At 44.1% G+C, this 20701-nt stretch overlaps 1 protein-coding gene across 1 annotated transcript in view; it reads left to right on the forward strand.

The window, feature by feature from the left end:
- The first annotated feature begins 1025 nt into the window (after positions 1-1025).
- IDNK (IDNK gluconokinase) overlaps positions 1026-20701 on the forward strand; it is a 30583-nt gene continuing 10907 nt past the window's right edge. Inside the window, exons 1-4 of the mRNA XM_068236914.1 lie at positions 1026-1101; positions 6010-6040; positions 8873-8959; positions 17769-17812. Coding sequence (XP_068093015.1) covers positions 1064-1101; positions 6010-6040; positions 8873-8959; positions 17769-17812 — 200 coding nt within the window. The 5' untranslated portion in view covers positions 1026-1063. The remainder of the gene's footprint in view (positions 1102-6009; positions 6041-8872; positions 8960-17768; positions 17813-20701) is intronic.

Genomic DNA, 20701 nt, shown 5'->3' on the forward strand with positions numbered 1-20701 from the left:
CTATGTTTGCTGCTTTGTGGTTACGGTATACTATTAGCATCACACAGTTTCTGCACACCCATGATGCAAAGTCTCGTTTGTCCACATCATGGCGTAAACACTGCTTTCTTACGCCTCGCTGTTACATCATTACGTTAGCTCCGCCCATACAATATCATGGCCACGCCCATTTTCCGCTGCAGCCCCCCTCAGTCTTCGTCGCTGCACGCTCCTCAGTCCTCCCCACTTTTCGCCGCGGCAAGCTGAGCGCACCGCCCCTCCCCTCCCTGTCCCTGGTTGGACACACAAAAATCTGGTCACTCTAGTTTAGCCTTTCTAATTCCCCTCATCTGTGACTAAGCCCAAGTTGTAATTTGATCCCTCAGCTGTGTCAGCTGCCTGCCATGGCAGAGAGCTAATTGGTAAACACAGGATGTTAACATTATGTCTGCTTCCATGAAAGCAGGAAGTAGACACACTGAATATTTATTGCAGGATTTGTATTAGCTGCAACAAAGAAATATTTTTCTTTAAAGGTTATTATTCTGTTGCATATCTTTTAGCGCAGAGAGGAAGTTTTGAGTCCAGGTCCGCTTTAAGGAACACGAAGTGTGAGACCTATGGAAGCTTCCATATTTATTCCCTTTTAAACAAGATCAGTTGCCTGCATGTCTTGCTGATCTTTCTGGTCAGTAGTCTAAATCACACACATGAAACAAGCATGTGGCTAATCTTGTCAGATTTGTAATAGACATCTGCATGCTTGTTCAGGGTCTATGGCTAAAAGTAATAGAGGCAGAGGATCAGCAGGACAGCCAGGCTATGTGCATTATTTAAAAGGAAACAAACATGCTAGCCTTCATATCCCTCTCACCTCTGGTTCCCTTTAATTCATTTCCTCCCATTCAGGGGTACTTGAAGTACAGTATTCCTCAAGACCGCACCTACATTAAAAATGTAAACATTTGGCGTTCCCATGCATTTCCCCCTGGAACCTGTAGGTGTCTCTAGTCGGCAAGCAGAGCCTGATGAAGGGTGAGCTCGCAGACTTCCTGGTTGAAGCACGAGTGGGACACAAGGCAGAATGATAGTCGTGATGATGGGAGTGAGCGGGAGTGGAAAGTATGTCAATCCTCTGTTATGTCACTTGTCTCATGTGATGAATGATGCTGTGATAACGAAGGACAGCTGACGCTACGTAATCTGGTTGTTCGGCAGATGGAGGAGGAGGAGGGAGCTGTACAGATAGTATGTTATGGAGGGGGGGGGCTTCAGTGTGTTATGTAATAATACCATACACTGGGGAGAAAGTCTGTTATACTTGCCAAGGTTTAACAATGAAAGGCTTCTGTGGTACAGATGTGCTTTATATGCTAATAAAGCAATATACCAGAGCTGGGAGTTACTAGGGGTGTTTTTGAACAGGCATATAAGTCACAGAGTGCCCGTTTGTTGTAGTTTTACAAAAATAGAGGGTGTGACAAGACTGGTGTTCATAGTATCAATAGTGCATTATATCACTGCATTGGGAACTAGATTCTGGACCTATACAGAGCACAGAGTATATGGAAAGTGGCTACTTATGCTGAAGCTATCTATACACTTGGCAACATTGTAATAGGAGGTGTCAAACTGAATAGCAGAAGGGGCCAAAATCTAAAACATGAGATTAACCTCCCTGGCGTTCTATTAAGATCGCCAGGGCGGCTGCGGGAGGGTTTTTTTTAAATTAAAAAAAAAACTGTTTCATGCAGCCAACTGAAAGTTTGCTGCATGAAAGCCCACTAGAGGGTAGTGTTGTCCGGATCATGAACGATTCGGATCTTTGATCCGAATCTATTTTATGAGTCGATAATCCGAATCATCAAAATGAGTGATTCGGATCGCAAAAGGGGCGGGGCCAGGAGCGACACGCCCCCTCTCAGCGGGCAGCGGGGTCCTGGAAGCAGAGCTGAGATGGATCGCTCTGTTGGATGGGAGCCAGCCTTGCAGCCACACAGGTAGATGAGAGAGAGGGGACATGGGTGCCACTGCCAGATATGTGTAGAGCACACATACTGGCTATAACGTGCTGCCCATTATAGGCTGGCTGTTCCGTAGTTGTGCTGCACAGTGAACACATTGGAAGCTTTTGGCTCAGCACAGCTCAGTAACTTTAGAGACAGTGTGATTGAAAGGCAATATAATCCTCCTGCACTCAGCACTAAACAGCTGCACTTATCTTCTGGGAATGCTTTCTTTCACTGTGCGACCTTTTGTTTCAAAGTGTACAGATGAGCATATAGGTGAAATATATGTAAAGCATGTGATTTGCAGCATGTGGGTATTACGTGCAAACATTTCTGCTCGTCCCTCCTCCCTTCTCTGTCCACTCCCTGCCCTCTGTCCATCTTCTCCCCTTCTCTGTGTGTCCACTCCCTCCCCGTCTCCTGTCCACAGACCTGTCCGGCTGTTCATTTCACCCCCGAATGCTTCCGGTAGTAAAATGATCCGAGATTCGGATCAAAGATCCGGATCTCTTCAATGATCCGATTCGAATCATCCGGATCATTGAAAAGATCCGAACTTCCCATCTCTACTAGAGGGTGCTCCGGAAGCGTCATTCTGATCGCCTCCGGCGACCAGAATAAACAAGGAAGGCCGCAATGAGCAGCCTTCCGTGTTTCACTTACCTCGTCGCCATGGTGACGAGCGGAGTGACGTCATGGACGTCAGCCGACGTCCTGACATCAGCCGCCTCCGATCCAGCCCTTAGCGCTGGCCGGAACTTTTGTTCTGGCTGCGCAGGGCTAGGGGGACCCTCTTTCTCCGCTGCTCGCGGCGGATCGCCGCAGAGCGGCGGCGATCAGGCAGCACACGCGGCTGGCAAAGTGCCGGCTGCGTGTGCTGCTTTTCATTTCGCAAAAATCGGCCCAGCAGGGCCTGAGCGGCGACCTCCGGCGGTGATGGACGTATATATTCGTCCATACCGCTGAGGAGGTTAAGGCCTCGTTCACATCTAAAATCATCATTGTAATCGCAAGCGTTTTGCAATTTTGTGCATTTTTTTCCCCCTCCCAGCGCTCCACTGTGCGCTGCATTTTTGGTAAAAGTGCTTTTCTAAGCACATTTCCAGAGCAATTTTTAAATTCACTCCCTGTGGACTTTTGACCCGGAAAATAATAAATATATTAATGTATTTAGTCTTAAAAATGCAAACGCAATGGCTGCACAAAGCAATTTTTTGAGCATTTGCGTTTTTTCCTATACCTTCCATTGAGGCAAAATCGCCCCAAAAATGGTCCAGGCACCACTTTGCTGAATGCACAGCGCTTGTCAGCGCACGAACCGCACTGATATGAACACTCTCATACACATTCATTGCACAAGTGTTTTGTGGGCGATTTTAAAAATCCCTGCGCTTGATAAAAGGCTGAAAACGCCCCTAGTGTGAACGAGCCTTTAAAGGACAACTGAAGTGAGAAGAATATGGAGCAGGCTTTCTCAACCAGGGTTCCTTGAGGACTCTGCAGTGGTTCCTTGGCATTTCCCTCCATCGTGGGGGGAAATATAATAGAGCACATTATAATAGGAGGTACTATAAAAAGAAACACTAAACTGGGGGTCAGAATAATAATGAGCACATTAATAAAAAGCACTAGAATAAGGAGACAGTATAATGAGTGGCGGTGTAATAGGGGGTTGTGAAATAAACAGCCATGCCTACTTCTAAAGACCATGCCTCCTGCAAAATAAATGCAGGGGTTCCTCTAGATCAGTGTTTCTCAACTTTTTCGGCCCAAGTACCCCCTACCGCAATTCAGTTTCAGCCAAGTACCCCCCCACGTGTATAATAAAATATATATATATATATATATATATATATATATATATATATATATATATATATATATATATATATATATATATATATATATATATATACACACACACATACATATATACACACATACATACACATACACGCACACTTATACCGCACCGCAGGTATAGGTGCCCCCAGTATAGATAGATAGCCAGGTATAGGTGCCCGCCCCCAGTATAGGTGCCCTCAGTATAGCTAGGTATAGGTGCCCCCAGTATAGCCAGGCATGGGTTGGTGCCCACAGTATATATAGGTATAGGTGTCCTCATAGCTAGGCATGGGTGCCCCCAGTATAGCCAGGCATGGGTGCCCCCAGTACAGCCAGGATTGGGTGTCGTCCAGTATAGCCTGGCATGAGTGCCCCACAGTATAGCAAGGCATGGGTGCCTTCCAGTATAGCCAGGCATGGGTGCCCTTAGTACAGCCTGGCATGGATGCCCCCAGTATAGCCAGGTATAGGTGCCCCCAGTATAGTTAGGTATAAGTACCCCCAGTATAGCCAGTCATGGGTGCCCTTAGTACAGCCTGGCATGGATGCCCCCAGGATAGCTAGGCATGGGTGCCTACAGTTTAGTTAGGCATGTGTGCCCAAAGTATAGCCAGGAGGGGATGCAGCGCAAAACGGGGGAGCATGCCCACACATAGCGGCGGGGAGGCGGGTCCACTCCCCCCTCCCTCACCTTGGACTCCCCCGTCAGTGCTTCCCCCTCCGACACGTATTAATAGCAGCGGCGGCGGCGGCATGGTAAAAAGGAACGCACACTTCTGCGTTCCATGCCGGAGGTCCGATCTTCTCTGAGCCTGACACTACTTCCTGATAAACAGGAAGTAGCGTCATCGCTGAGAGAGAAGGACCTCTGGCGTGGAACGCGGAAGTAAGTCCGCGTTCCTTTTACCATGCCGCCGCCGCTGCTATTAATGCGTGTCGGAGGGAGAAGCGCTGACGGGGGGAGTCCAAGGTGAGGGTGGGGGGGGAGTGGACCCCCCTCCCCGCCTCCATAAATCAGACACCAAAGACTGTCTGTATAACTGAGGCGCTACTCCTGCTACTGCTGAAATTCTATTTGTCCCCACGTTTATTGCCTGATGAAGCGGGCGTGGCCTGCGAAACGCGTTGCATTTTTGGGGTACTATATAATAAATGTGATTACTGTTATACAGACAGTCTTTCGTGTCTGCTTTATGGAGGTAAGTCCACCGCTTCCTCCAAGCAAATTTTAAAGGTTTTATCCACTTTTACCCTGCTGACGCCTCTGTTCTCCTTTTGCTTATTCCAAAATGAAGCTGGCTTGTCCAAATGTGCTTTAGCATGCCTCAAGCGGCTGTTTGTGCTGTGGGCGGAGAAAAGTCTTCCTCTGCATCACTCTCGCATACAGCATCTCCTTGTGTAAAGTGCGCTGCATGGTTGAACAATGCACAGTGACTCCATCTGCAGCAAGATGATGTTATAGGTCTTTGGTGCTGGTCTGTGGGTCGACTCTGACTGTTCTCACCATTTGTCGCTTCTGTTTATCTGAGATTTTTCTTGGTTCGCTACTTCGAGCCTTAACTTGAATTGAGCCTGTGGCCTTCCATTTCCTCAATATGTTCCTAACTGTGGAAACAGACAGCTGAAATGTCTGAGACAGCTTTCTGTATCCTTCCCCTAAACCATGATGGTAAACAATCTTTGTCTTCAGGTCATTTGAGAGTTGTTTTGAGGCCCCCCATGTTGCTACTCTTCAGAGAAAATTAAAAGAGGGAAACTTACAATTGACCCCCTTAAATACTCTTACTCATAATTGGACCTGTGTACGTAGGTCAGGGGTCACTGAGCTTACCAAGCCCATTTGAGTTCCAATAATTAGTTCTAAAAGTTTTGGAATCAATAAAATGACCCAAATGTATGCACCGACCTAATTTTGTTTAAACAATTATTGTAAATTTATTGTAAAACAATTTCTATAAATCCAATAAACTTCATTTCACTTTTCAAATATCATTGTGTGTGTCTGCTATATGATATATTTAACTGACATTTTTTATCGTAGCATCCAACGATTTATATAGGAAAATCATGACAATTAACAAGGTTGCCCAAACTTTCGCATCCCACTGTATACTGTATATATATATATATTGAAAATAAAGGTAAATCACTGTTTTCTTATATTTTTCTTTAACAGGACTGAAGTGGGATCCCAGCTGGCAAGAAAGGTAAATGTCTTTAGTGAAAAGGAAATTTCTAAATGTGAACATTGCAGATAAATCCTAATGTACGCCTCCTGTTGTTCAAAATGTACCTCAGTGGTGGATTAGTGAGCCATCCTTGTGCCCGGGGCCAGATGTCTTATTTGCAGGTGTGTAGGATCAAGGGTCGCATTTGTGAGCAGGCCAAATGTGACTACCATTCTTTTACTGCTTGCTTGTTTCCTCTCCTCTCTGGATTCAGCTGGTGAGAAGGTCAATCAACTTTGACTATATATTACACAAAGGAGTCATTTCACACAACGTCTAACAAATGACTTATTTTTCTCCTAATTAATAAAAATAATCTTTCAGCACATTTACAAGCATAATAACTCAAAGTAAGTTTGTTCTTGATTAACTTCATTTCAACATTACTTGTCTTACCTTAATTATATTGGGGTTTTTTGTTCTTTGGGAGCTTTAGGGCTGGTTCACACGGGCGTCTGCTGAGCTTTTGCTTGGCACTGCGTTCAAACGCCAGCGTTTAAACGCCAGCGTTTAAAAGCTAGCTTTTGAAGGCTTTTGTAAAGCGTTCAAGGCTAGCAGTTCTGGTCTCTGATATTGTTTCCTCGCGTTTACTGCCTCTGAAAGCAGCATGTTGCTTTTGAGACTAGACGCAACGCTGGGATCTACTGCCAGGCTTTCATGAAAGCCTGCAAAAGCCAGCTCTAAACGCTCCCATTCACTTGCATGGGATGGCAGTAGATCCCAAAAAATGCTGCGTCTGAAACGCTGCGTTAAACGCCACAAAAACGCCCGTCTGAACCAGCCCTTAAACTGTAACATAGATAAGGTGAAAACAGATAAAAACAGGTGAAAAAGCTTTGTGAATCAGTAGGAAAACCAATATATATCAGCTGACTTTTCCCAGAACCTCACATTGCTGTGAAAACAATGGCCCTTATTCAGTTAACTTTTCTTCTGAGTTTTCTCACACCTTACCAGTGTTGTTATTATTTATTGTGTTTATAAAGCGCCAACATAATTTTTGCAGCTCTGGATAATAAATAGGGATACATACAATGTAGACAAGGGTTGACAAGACAGAGAGGTAGCAAACGGTTATACAACATAGCACAAGGTTATACATGCAAACTGGTATAACATGCATGATCATGTGATATCTTACAGAGACCCAGCAAATCAAGTCCAAGTTAGTCCATGAGAAGGGTGTTATTGTTGGGGTTGCAAGATTAAGAAGGACAACCTGGGGAGGGGGGAGGACTGGACTGGAGGGGCTCAGAAATGAAGGTTGGGCAGGTGTTGTGCACAGATTTTTAGGTAAAGCACAGAATCTTAAAACTGATCCTGAAGCAGATAGGGAGCCAGTGTAGGGCTTCGCAGAGGGGAGAAGTGGAAGCATAGTAGTGGGAAGAATGGATGAGTCGAGCTGCTGCATTCATGACTGATTGAAGGGGTGCAATGTATTTCAAGGGGAGGCCAGACAGTAGGGCATTGCAATAGTCAAGGCAGGAGATGATGAGGGCATGGATGTGAAGCTTGGTAGTGTCTGGGGTCAGAAAGGGGCAGATTTTGGGAATGCTGCGAAGGTGGAAATTGCAGGTAACATTTTGGATGTGGGGGCTGAAGGAGAGGGCAGAGTATAAGTTGACGCCCAGGCAGCAGGCCTGGAAGGTAGGGCAGATGGTTGTGCTGTTGATAGTGATGTGAATATCCGGGAGGAGTGGTGCAGCATGGGGCGGGAAAATGAGGAGCCTAGTCTTATCCAAGTTAAGCTCCATGAACCTAGCTGACATCCAGGAAGAGATGGTTGAGTTACGCTTTCTGCAGGCAAGACAGTAGTCAAAATAAGTTTGATATTACTTTTTAACTACATTTATTATTTTTTAAATTGCTTGGTGCTGAAAAATTATTGTGCAGATAAAAAGAGAAATTATTTCTTGAGTGAAAGCTCAGGAGAAAGGGTAATTAAACATGAGACAAATGTGCCTACAATGTGGACTTGCAGTGACAGGAAGTAGGTGGTGAGTGGTTGTAAGACCTCCGTTTGGTGGCAGGAAGCTAGAGACTGAAGACATTTTTATTATTGCTGGCTTTGGTAATCAGGCAAACAAAGGTGCACAACTAGGCTTTTCAATTTGAAAACTTTAGTTTGAAAGGTAATATGTATAGTTTACACTAGTCAACATAAGTTCAATTTTTGAATTGAGTTGGACTTTCAGGACTGTGAAAACCTATCCTAAGTGGCTGCGCTTCTCTGGTCAGTACTGCAAGGGTTACTTACATCATTCTGCAGGCAGAATAGCAGGACATTTCTGCTCTCACTGCAGTGAAACTCTTTGAACTGAAAGGTACTCTCAGCCAAGTGTACTCTCGGTGTCCAGCAGCCAAGTGCCTTTGTATTCTTGTATGGTGTTGTATAGATCATACAGCTATTTGCCACACAGCCCTGTTTGAAGAGCAGTTTGAATAGGAAGAACATAAGCCAGGAGGTGGAAGGCTGAAAGTGTGATGGACATGCGGTCTGCCCTCTCTATATTGATTACTCCCACTGAGAGAACATCAAAGTACACAGGCTGTACACAGTAGACCTGTATGGACTACAAATGGCAATGAGGTTCATAGAAAACTAACCAGACAGAGGGATTGCTGCAGCTAATCAAGTACATGTTTGCTTTAAAGTAGCATAAAAAAAAAATGTACACCTGAATGCTTTTGAAGTGTTTTATACTTTAAAAGTCAGTTCTGCATACCGTTAGACATACTAGTAGCCATGGAGGTTTCCTTGTCTGCATTACTGTATATGCCTAAATAACACTGCTGTTTTTGTTATTGCAGCTAGGTTGGTTATTCTACGATGGTGATGATTACCACCCTTATAGTAATAAAGAAAAGATGGCAAGTGGGTGTCCATTAACTGATGAGGTAAACATACTTTCAGTTATTTATTGTGCTGTTATAATAATTCAATGCGATATCATAACCTATAAAAAATAAAATGGTAAATATATTACATGCATAGTTTTTATTATTGTAACATGTTGTATTGGATATTATGATGATGAATTATATGTTTCACGTGATTTTTTTCAATTTTAAAGTGATATTTTAGCAACATAACCCAAGACAGAACTACTCCATATACCACTCCATTATGAACTGATCTGAGTATAAACAGAGCCTTGCATTTTACTACCGTTGCTCCTGCCAACTCACCTTCATCCCCATTGCCCCCCCCCCTCCCCTCTGGTCCTGCAGCCATTAATATTCCCACCGTATTAAAACACGGTAGGTCAGTGTTTCTCAAACCTGTCCTTGTAACCTCCCAACGTGCATGTTTTGCAGGCAACTTCACCTATGCACAGGTGGGGTAGTTAGTGTCGCAGCTAGGTGGCCTCCATGTAGCTGAGACATATTGAGGTTGCTTGCAAAACACGCACCACTGGGGGGGGGGGGGTTGTTTAGTCACAAGGACAAGTAAACACTGCAGTAGAGTGTTACAGAGGAGCATTTCCCTCACCCTCCACCCTCACAAGTCCCTCCAGGCCATCACTGGTCCCTAATGCGAAGTACTGTGCAGCTGGGAGGCATAGCTGCCTCTCCTCAGTTAGAGTGGTGAGACCCCTCTTCTGCTGCATACCTGTTAGTTTCTTGGCTTCCACTGCTGTGCCTTCTGCATCCTCTGCTCTCCCAAGGTAAGTATCTGATTTCTTCCTTCGGATAGATCTCAGGTTTAAAGTAGTGGAAATATTATGTTTATTTACGCCTTGAATAAGCTTAATATTTAGTTAAATACTCTTACCACATACCAGGATTTTTTTCTCTTTATTTTTCTGTGTTATGGGAGTGTCTATATTTTTTGCAGTGGTTTAGTCCATGTGTGAAAAGGAGTAACACGCTCCTTCCTGCTGTGGGTAGCGATTTACTCACGCAGCAAGATGGGACGTTACACCATAGTTTTCAGCAGGTCTCCTACAAAAAGTTATAACAGATACACACTGAAATGTAAAGCTAATGTTTAATGCCATTCAGCTACAAAGAGACTTGTAGAGTGATGATATGTTATACAGATTTTACTTGTTAACCTAAGGATTGTCTGTGTTACCATATGGCCCAATCAGACTCTCCCGTTCATTTCATGGGTATGCATGCAAGCAGTGTGAATGACCCCAATCTGTATCTGTAATGGATAGCGGAGAGGCCGCCGCAGCGGGGAGCGGCATGGCAGCCGTATCCGCGTCTCAGCCGGCAGCCTCCGCCGCGCAGTTACATGTTGGAGTTTTGCCTGGTCCCTCAGTCACACATAGACTGAGGGCTGCGCGCGCGCCAGGCAACAGGACCTTTATGCAGCTAGAATGGGAGTCAGCTGATCAGCCGGTCAGCTGACTCCAGTTGTGCTCCGGATTGGCTGAGTGACTGGGACGGCGCTGTGGAGCGCTCTGAGTATATATAGGACCTGCCTGTCAGTTGCTCTTTGTCTGTTGTTTCATATGCTACGTGTTAGCACTCAGACCTTTAGTCAGATCCGAAAGTGTGCTAGAACCAGCAGGAGCTGGGGATCCACACTTAGCCAGATTCTGTTGATAACTTAAAGTACTAATTGAATTGTATTATTTGTCATGACCCTCTGCTAGCCTTGACTACTCTTCTGTCTTCTGATTCTGATTCTGTGCCTATGCCTATCTGATCTAGTTGCCGACTCAGCTTATACCTCACTCTGATTCAGTCTTCTGTCTTTGTACCGTATCTGTCCGTGTGTTGCCGATCCTGCTTGTCTGACTCTTCTGCCCTGACCATTGAGTTTAGTTCTGGTGAGGGATTCTCAGTTTAGAAATCACCTGCTCCTCAGGTTGATAGCTGCAGTACAGTCTTAATCACCTGCTCCTCAGGTTATAGCTGCAGTATAGTCTGAATCACCTACTCCTCAGGTTGATAGCTGCAGTACAGTCTGAACTACCTGCTCCCCAGGTTGATAGCTGCAGTACAGTCTTAATCACCTGCTCCTCAGGTGACTAGTCACTACGTTACTGTCCTCATCACCTGCTCCTCAGGTGATCAGGAGCTGCAGTATAGTCTTGGATCTCCTGCCCCTCAGGTGATCATCTACTACAGTACAGTCTAAATCACCCGCTCCACGAGTGATAAGTATACATTGTCCTACTGTGCCTCATCCACTCCTCGGGTGAACCGATCACTACTCATCCGTGTCTCCAGCCTGCTGGAGTACTGTTTCCAGAGTTCTATAGAGATACCTCCCTCTACCAGCTCCTCTGGGATAGTGGGTATCTCTATCTATATTTACTGTTGCACCAAACACTTATCTTACACCTGGGTGTCCTGTGTCTTGCTATACTAGCATTATTGGTGATTCTGCAGATCACCACATAATCAGGTATAACATCTGTATTATTGGTGATACTGCAGATCACCAATATTCAGAAAATCTGTTCTTGCTGACACCGATCGTTACAGTATCCTAATTAGAGAAACCTGAGCAAGGGATCACACTATACTGTGTAAACAGGATTAGGATGTGTCAATTAATAAAAAACAAAAATCTTTTCAGGTTCCCACTGCTCTCCAACCTTTGTGACTCCTGGTCTATATACCGTAGTCTTTTTATAGGGTGGAGTAGCTGCTCTTGTGTGCTGTTCTGCTCCTCTCTTCTGTTGTCAGTGAAATTGCATACCACCCAGGTACACAGGATTACAGATCAATATTGTATTTCTTATTTAACCAAGAACAAGAATTATCTGAGATCTGAGCTGTTAACACAGAATTGTGCAACTTAATCCAGAAATCAGTTTACTTACACGGTACTGATATTTACTGTATGGGGAATTTCAAATAGACATTATAACCATCCATCCAAACTTTCTTCAAATTCTAATACACTTCCTCAGCACATAGGTAGCTTGTCCCTCAAAATATCATCCAGCATCTCGAATCAATGGTAATCAGTGGTGCCTAAATTAAAAGAGATGCCATACTTCCTTCGTCTACTTTGCTTACTTCCTGAAACCTCCCAAGCACCTAGCTGCCTGGACTATAGTGCCAGTGTTGTGCAGCAGAATCAGATATCACCCTGCATTACTCAAGACTATCTTTATAGACAGCCTTTGTGTATTGCCTCATGTATGTCCATTGCTGAAAATAGAAGATCTTGAGAGTGGACTGTTTAGCCCCACTGAAAGATCAGGGCATCAATGCTAGGTTTATGTGGAATGGACCCCGATTACTTAGCCCTAGAGTCACCGCTGACATTGATTTCATCTCATGGAACGTAAAGGGTTAAATATTCATTGTCTTTTCCTAAGGGAAATGAAACGGCTGAAAATTGGTAGGGAAAAAATGTCTAAAATCGTAACAAACCCACAAATGCATGATTGCAACAGATGCTTCATTTTCAGTTTGCTTGTGGTACTGGCAGCATTACTTGTCATTCACAAAAGTGTCACCAGCTTAATGCAAAAGCCTTGTACACAACTATGAGGAATGTTGCCAGCAAAGGATCATTGCTAGATCCCTTGGGCAACAGTGCAGGGCTGACATACCACTAGCCCCTAGGTTAGCGACATGTTTTTCTATCCAGAGGGTGGGGAGGAGCAGCGTGCGACTGATGTCACACAGGGGGCGTGGTGAGTGAAGAACAATGTTCTCGCCCAGCGATCGGCCATCTCGATCTGTTCTGCTGAGTTAGATCTAGCATGTCTTCGGGGATTTTCACTTTAATATTTACATACATTTGTTGTTTTCCAAATCTATGCTCCTGCTTGTCTGTTAAATACAGACTTCACAAAATAAACAGTTGGACAACCACTTGTGCCTCCCCTTCTTCATGACAGTTAAGGTAGCCATACACTGGTCGATTTGCCATCAGATCGACCAACAGACCGATCCCTCTCTGATCGAATCTGATCAGATATGGATCGTATGGCTGCCTTTACTGCAAACAGATTGTGAATCGATTTCAGCCTGAAACCGATTCACAATCTGCTGAGCTGCTGCCGCCTGTTCCCCCCCCCCCCCCCCTGCGCATACATTACCTGACGCTGGCTCCCGGGCGTGATGTCCCCGTCATGTGGCACCTCCGGCTCCGGCATCCGCATATAACTTACGCTATCACACCAGTGACAGCGGAAGTTCAAATAGAGCGCCCTCTAGTTGTACTTCCGCTGTCACTGGCATGACAGCGGAAGTTATACGAAGATGCCGGAGGTGCCATGACGGGAGCAGTGACGGACGGGATGCCCGGGAGCCAGCCTCAGGTAATGTATACATGCGTCGAAATGTCCCGAATCGTACGCCGCAAGCGACGCGCTCCCTACCCGCCGGCGATCAAAGGTAATTTCCCGCACGGCGCGATCGACGGACCGATTGATATCAGGAGGAAATAAATCGGTCCGGTGCGTTTAGCGCAAACTATTTGACAGCAGATTAGATGCCAGTGATCGAATCTGCTGTCGATCGGTGGGAAATCGGGCCAGTTTTTGTTTTGATGTACATATTTGTCATTTTGCCACACACATTTGTATTGTATTTTCCTAATCAAATCAGTATCCAGTGATGTGCAGCCTGCCCTTAACCTGTAGTGCAGAGTCACCTCCATAATCTACCTTGGGTAGTCAGCCAGCAGCATCCTGGCATGTCATCCTAAGAATATATCTTGACTAAACTGCTAGCTGAGGTGATAGCTTGGGTGCTGATAAATGCTGACTGATAGTGACATCTCCTCTGGGGGTCCCTGCGTATATTAGATTGAACTGGCAAACCTATCACTCATTTTTATCATATGTGACAAGTTTTGCTTTCCTCCAAAGAAAAATGCTTGGAAAAGAATGTCTGAGAGCAACGCAGTGGACTTAAATCAATTCCTGGAAGACATTTGTGATGTTCTTCCTCTCTGCCTCCTCTCTGCTAGAAATCTCCATAAATAATATGGAAGCACCACAAGAGACCTGACTTTCCTTGGGCAGCTGTGCTGCATAAGATCTTTTATACGCTAGTATGGAAATGTCTTTTTAAGATATATGCAGCAGTGTTTAAAACAAATTAAAGTATCAGTCTGCACAAAGAAATTTGATTAAAGGACAACCATCGTAAAAAAAAATTAACTTTTAAAATACATACATATAAATACATCACACATATAAGATGCACTATAAATTACTTAATCTGTTCTCCTCTAAAGTGCTTATAGAGTACCAAGCTAGATGGAAAAACATGTAATGCAAACCTCCTCATGGAGTCGGCTGCTGTTATTGGGTACCAGGAGTCAGTCGTTAGTATTGCATCGACTTCAACTCCTAATAAATTCAAACTATAATTAAAAAAGTACTATTTCTCAGATAATGGACATAATAAATAACATATATACAATACAATAAGGCCTGGTGCACACCAAAAACCGCTAGCAGATCCGCAAAATGCTAGCAGATTTTGAAACGCTTTTACTTTTTCTGTAGCATTTCAGCTAGCATTTTGCGGTTTTGGGAAGCGTTTTTGGTGTAGTAGATTTCATATATTGTTACAGTAAAGCTGTTACTGAACAGCTACTGTAACAAAAAACGCCTGGCAAACCGCTCTGAAGTGCCGTTTTTCAGAGTGGTTTGCGTTTTTCCTATACTTAACATTGAGGCAGAAACGCATCCGCAATCCAAAATCTGCAGCAGCCCGGGAGTATGCGTTTCTGCAAACCGCCTCCTGCTCTGGTGTGCACCAGCCCATTAAAATACATTACCCAAGCGGATCCGCACCCGCAAGCGGATCGCAAAACGCAGCCACACAGCTCTGGTGTGCACTAGGCCTTAGTGTTTAGTCCGCAAAAACTAAAATACAAACCAATCAAAAAACATTTACGTGCGCTGCTGCAATAAAGTAATCACCGAACATTCAAAATGAGACATGAATTTCCTTGTAAACCATAAAATTGCCTAGCTGTCCTGCTGATCCTTGGCATCTTATATGTTTAGTCATAGACCCTGAACAAGCATGCATATCAGGTGCTTTGACTGAAGTCTGACTGGATTAGCTGAATGCTTGTTTCAAATGTGTGACTTGTACATTACTCATGCCAGAAAGATCAGCTGGACCTCCCCTTTAAAGTGAACCCGATGTAAAAATAAACTTATAATATAAATAATTGTATTTATCACTCTACTCCTAAAAATGACTTTTTTTTAATACATCCCATGGTTTATTTTACATTTAAACATTTACAAAGTAGATTGAATGTTTTGTTGTCTCTGCCCAGTGGCAGCCTATTAAATGTTGAATGTTTTGTTGTCTCTGCCCAGTGGCAGCCTATTAAATGTCCCCTGTTTCCAGAAGTTGTATTCTGCCAGGAAAATGTTTATGGCTGTAATTTGCGTATCAGTGATGCTCACTATATTCCTAACTTGGTACTGACAAGACAGAAGCTTTGGCTTGCATGCCTGAAAAATTAACACTATCTGGCCTGGAACCCACTACAAATTGCAAATTGCTAGCGTATTGTAAGCGATTTCATGAGCATTTTCCAGCGCTTTTGGGAGTGATTTTAAAAAGTGTAAGCTTTTTACCAGCGATTGTGTAGCAATTTGAGATAAGCGATTTTTAATTCTGATTGGTCCTTTCAATGTATCATAATTTTATTTACAGTTTGCAATCACACTCAAATCGCTATGTGTAGCGAATCATGAGTGATTTGGCAGCACTTCTATACTTTACACTGAAGCACAAACACTCCTAAAATGCTGCATCTCCTGCGATTGCGATTTTGCTAATTGCAATTGCTACTGTGGATTTGTTACATTTATTTACATTGGCAGAGCGTTTAGGGATGTAAATCGCTTCCTAAATGTTAAAAAATTTGCTCTAGTGGTTTCCAGCCCTGAGGCAGCAAAATAAAACAAGTCTGGTTAATATGTTTTGCACTGTACATACACATGTTTATCTCATCATGTCACATGTCACCTCGGGTACACTTTAAAATTCAACTTGTTGCAGAGAGTTATGAAGTTAGCCATCCTGTCTCCTTGAAAAAATGCTTGTTTCCGGGCCTGTAATGCTGAGCCCATGTTTAGGATGCTGTCTGAATCATTCGCCTGCAGTAAGTATACAGATAAGATAGCCTGACTTTCCTGATCTACATACTTGTTATTGGGGAGTACCTCAGATGGCGTGTAGTGTAGATGGTTATAGGTCAGATCTGCTGCCTCCTTAACTTTTGAAGAACACTGAAGCGAAAAAAAAAAAGATAATATCATGAATTGGTTGTGTAGTAGGGGTAATTACTAGAACATTGGTAGCAAAAAAAAAATTCTCATTTTTATTTTCAGTTATACAGCTTTTTTTATAACATTGCATCATTCTCTAATATTTGCAGTTTACACATTATTCAGCATTCTAAATGTTTTTATAGAACAGGCAGTGAACTTTTGAACTGTCCTGAACTGTTCTCTGCAAAGAAAAACAATACAGTTGAGATAACCTAATCAGAAGTCAGAGCTCTCTGCAACTTTCAAAGTCCTGGAGCTCAATGGCAATTTGCATAGATAACTGGAGTTTCTTAACTCTTCCTGTACTGAAAACAAATATTAGACTTATGTCTCTGCTCCTAACCCTTTATTTCTTAACGTGGCCATACACTGGTCGATTTGCCATCAGATCGACCAACAGATAGATCCCTCTCTAATCGAATCTGATTAGAGAGGGATCGTATGGCTGCCTGCACTGCAAACAGATTGTGAATCGATTTCAGCATGAAACCGTTCACAATCTGTGAAGCTGCCGCCCCCCCTTTCCTTCCTGCATACATTACCGGCGCGAGTCCCCCGGTCTCCGCTGTCTTCTTCTCCGCACTCGGCTCCAGCTTCACTGAACTTCCTGCCCGGGGAAGTTTAAACAGTAGAGTGTCTCTTTAATGCAAGGTGTATTAAGCTGGCCAAACACTATTCAGTTATCACTCAATTTTGTTAATTGATATTATGATTGATATAATGATCGATAATTTATAACCGACTAAAGACTAAAATTGCACATCAACCGATTTTAGCCCTTAATCGTAAATGTTTAATTCCACCTCAATTTTTGATCGATCGATTAGACATTTTGTCTGATTGAATGTGTAATTGGATAAAAATTCATAAATTGCAGTGTATGACTACGTTTAGATATATGAGGGCTATGGCATTTTTCTGTGAGTCCCTCAGCAGACTCATGTGATGTCCGGACAGCAAAATGTACTGTGGCTGAGATATGGGCCCCTTTGCTTAGAAGCTCCACCTGCCGTACACACGGTGAACATATGAAATGCAGTGTGCTTCGTCCTCTGTCTAGGTTCTGGTTCTTCATTAAACCAGGGCACTAAGCAATGTACAGCATGAGCAATTCGGAAGACATCAGAAGTGCATAGACTTCACATTCTGATGTTTCCAACCATGCATTGCGCTTCAGCACATTAATGCAATAAATGGTTGCATGCAATTTAGTGAAAACGCAGTGTGATTCCATTAATTATAAATGAATGGGATCTGCTCCATATCAGACATTACTGGAGACCAACGCAAGTACGGCCGTCCACCTGCATTGCACAATTGGGGGAGGGGCCTTAAATGCGTGGATTCTATTTTGACATGTCTTATTTTGTTTCAGAATTTGGAATGTTAGGAAGTGAAATGTAAATGTCAGTATTTCAGAGCAGATGTATAACAAAAATGATAAACTAGTGAGCATCTCTGTTTTCTGTTCACAGGACAGACTCCCATGGATTGAGATATTGCATAACTTGTTAAAGAGGTGAGCAGATGTCTTGTACAAGAACTGTAAGAATCAGCTGCATCATTCCTGTTGTCGCTGGAAGCAGAGGTTTAAATGTTAATCATGGCCCGACCCGTCTCCCAGCACCTCCCATCATTCACTACCCCTCACTGTTGGTAACTCCCAGGGCTCATCTGCTAGGTATTATATAACAATTATGGTCACCATGAGTTTCCCCAATTACAACTTTATACACCCACCATGAGTCTTCTACTTCCAATAAGTGTGGCAGCCACACCTGCTTTGGATGCCGTAACCCTGTACTGGGCGGGATACGGAGTGTAGTGAAGTTGGGGCCTCCCAAAGCCACCATGTGGCCACAACACCTGCTCTGGAGACAGTAACCCTGCGCGCCTCCTCGATTGCGCTCCCGTCACCGAGTTCCAGTCGCAGTTATTTTGAAACTTGCGGCAGCACAATGGAGGAGACCCAAAGGACGCAAAGGGACCTGACACACTACAGGGGTCTGGAAAAAAACCCAGGTAAGTAACTCCCCCTTTTTTTATGTTCTGGGGTGCTTTAAGAAGTCGGGGCTACCCACATCTCTAGGGCCCCCTGTAGCTGCAGGAGCTGCTCACCCTTAGTATCGCCTCCAGTTGCAAGCTTGAGGGAGAAAAAGACAAGGCACAGTCTCCTAGCTTATCACTGGTGCAGAAGATTCCCATTAGCAGATTGTACTCCAGGTTTCCTTATGAGGTTTTGTGTATGACACGAATGACAGTTTTCATAATTATAACTCAACATTCATGCTGTCATCTTCTTCCTATAAACTGTCAAAAGCTGAAATATGATGCCTTGGCATGGGTTAGTGCACATAGTATTTCTTTGTTGACGTCTATGCTGCCCATAAAATTGATTTAAATAGTTGAGCTAGAAGAATATTTCTTCAAGAACTTGACACTAAAATATCTAGATAAAACATGAATTGTTAAGCCCCATACACACAGTTACATGATTGTTAAGGCGCGTACACACGCCTGATTTATTCAAACGACGGGTCGTCAGACTGGCCCGCGGGGCGGCCGTTCTAGCGACAGTTTCTGTGTGTGTACAGTCTGTTGGCAGGCTGGTAAGGCTGGTTTTGACGGACCTGCCAAAACCAGCCTTATCAGCCTGCCGACAGACTGTACACACACAGAAACTGTCGCTAGAACGGCCGCCCCGCGGGCCAGTCTGGCGACCCGTCGTTTGAATAAATCAGGTGTGTGTACGCGCCTTTAGGGTGATGCTGCAGGACAATATGCTATACGTTCATGTCACTCTGGTGTAGCTGAGTTCAATGGAGAGGGGAGGAGAGATGACAGGACGACTTAGTAGCTTCCGAATGGCGGGTAAGTCCTAAAGCAATGTGTGGATTTGTTGCTGCCAATAGCGATTTAGCATTGTAGGACACCTGTACACACACTAGAAGATTATTAGTTGAGAGCTTACAGAACAGTTATCTTGACCATGTTTTTTCTAGTGTGTGTACAAGCCTTTAGATTTTGGTGTTGTGATTTTGGGTTATCAGTGCAGAGCTATGTCACAACTTGTGTTTAACATTAAACAAAAACATAAGCCTAACATTAACACTAACTTATAGAGGATCTGTAAGAAAAAAAAGACTTACCTCAGGAAGGGGAAGCCTCTGGATCCTGACAAGGCTTCTCTGTCCCTCGGTTCCAGCACTGTAAGATGCTGAAGATCCACCAGGGCTCCAGGATCATAACAATCCTGTGTGAGCCCCTCGTATAGGCTCAGATGGAAATAGCCGAGTTGATCGGATCCGCTCTACTGGGCAGGCGCATGGTGTCTGTGCCTGAACAGTTGTTATTACTTTAACAGTTAGAATGTCCAAACACTATTGTCTGTTTAATAAGATTCCCTAAAACCCTGTATCAGCTTGGTTCCGATGCTAAGATCTGCCACCTTGCAGAAAATGGCATCTCCGCAATCCCTTACACCAATGTATTTAGTTAGGAAACGCATAAAAAAGCAATCTGCTGTGTAATTTAAAATTGCAGCAAAAACCACAAACCCAAAACCCAAACTAATGCAAACGATGTGCGATTTCCGAGTGGGCCATTCACAACAGTGCTTCCTGCCTAAAATATTCTCAACCTGTGCCATTGTAATGTAATAATTAGACTGATAGGTGTATGTATTGGGGCACTTGGGATGGCGATCCTTCAGTGTCATTGGCAGTTTTACACAAGTCCTTTTTGTCTTCTGTGAATTGTTGTCTACATAATTATGTCACAAGTATTTTTTGCAGCTGCGAATAGCAAGGACATAGGGGACTAAAACAACACAGTAATACACAAGCACAGTTGGATATTCGTTATATTATTATTATTGACATATGCTTGCTATGAACGGCTATCTCTCTGACCTGTAACAAACCTGTATCCTTTTCATAGCTGCAGTTCCTTAAAAAGAACCCGAGGTGTGTTTAAAGAATGTTATCTGCATACAGAGGCTGGATCTGCCTATACAGCCCAGCCTCTGTTGCTATCCCAAACCCCACTAAGGTCCCCCTGCACTCTGCAATCCCTCATAAATCACAGCCGTGCTGTGAGGCTGTGTTTACATCTGTAGTGTCAGTCTCAGCTGCTCCCCCGCCTCCTGCATAGCTCCGGTCCCTGCCCCCATCCCTTCCCTCCAATCAGCAGGGAGGGAAGGGATGCAGGCGGGGACCGGAGTTCTGCAGGAGGCGGGGAGAGCAGCAGACTGACACTATAGAGATAAACATAGCCAGCTCTGACAAGCTGTTTGTCAGCAGCGTGGCTGTGATTTATGAGGGATTGCAGAGTGCAGGGGGGACCTTAGGGGGGTTTGGGATAGCAACAGAGGCTGGGCTGTATAGGCAGATCCAGCCTCTGTATGCAG

The sequence above is a fragment of the Hyperolius riggenbachi genome, chromosome 1 (genome assembly GCF_040937935.1).
Source record: "Hyperolius riggenbachi isolate aHypRig1 chromosome 1, aHypRig1.pri, whole genome shotgun sequence".
Lineage (NCBI taxonomy): Eukaryota > Metazoa > Chordata > Amphibia > Anura > Hyperoliidae > Hyperolius > Hyperolius riggenbachi.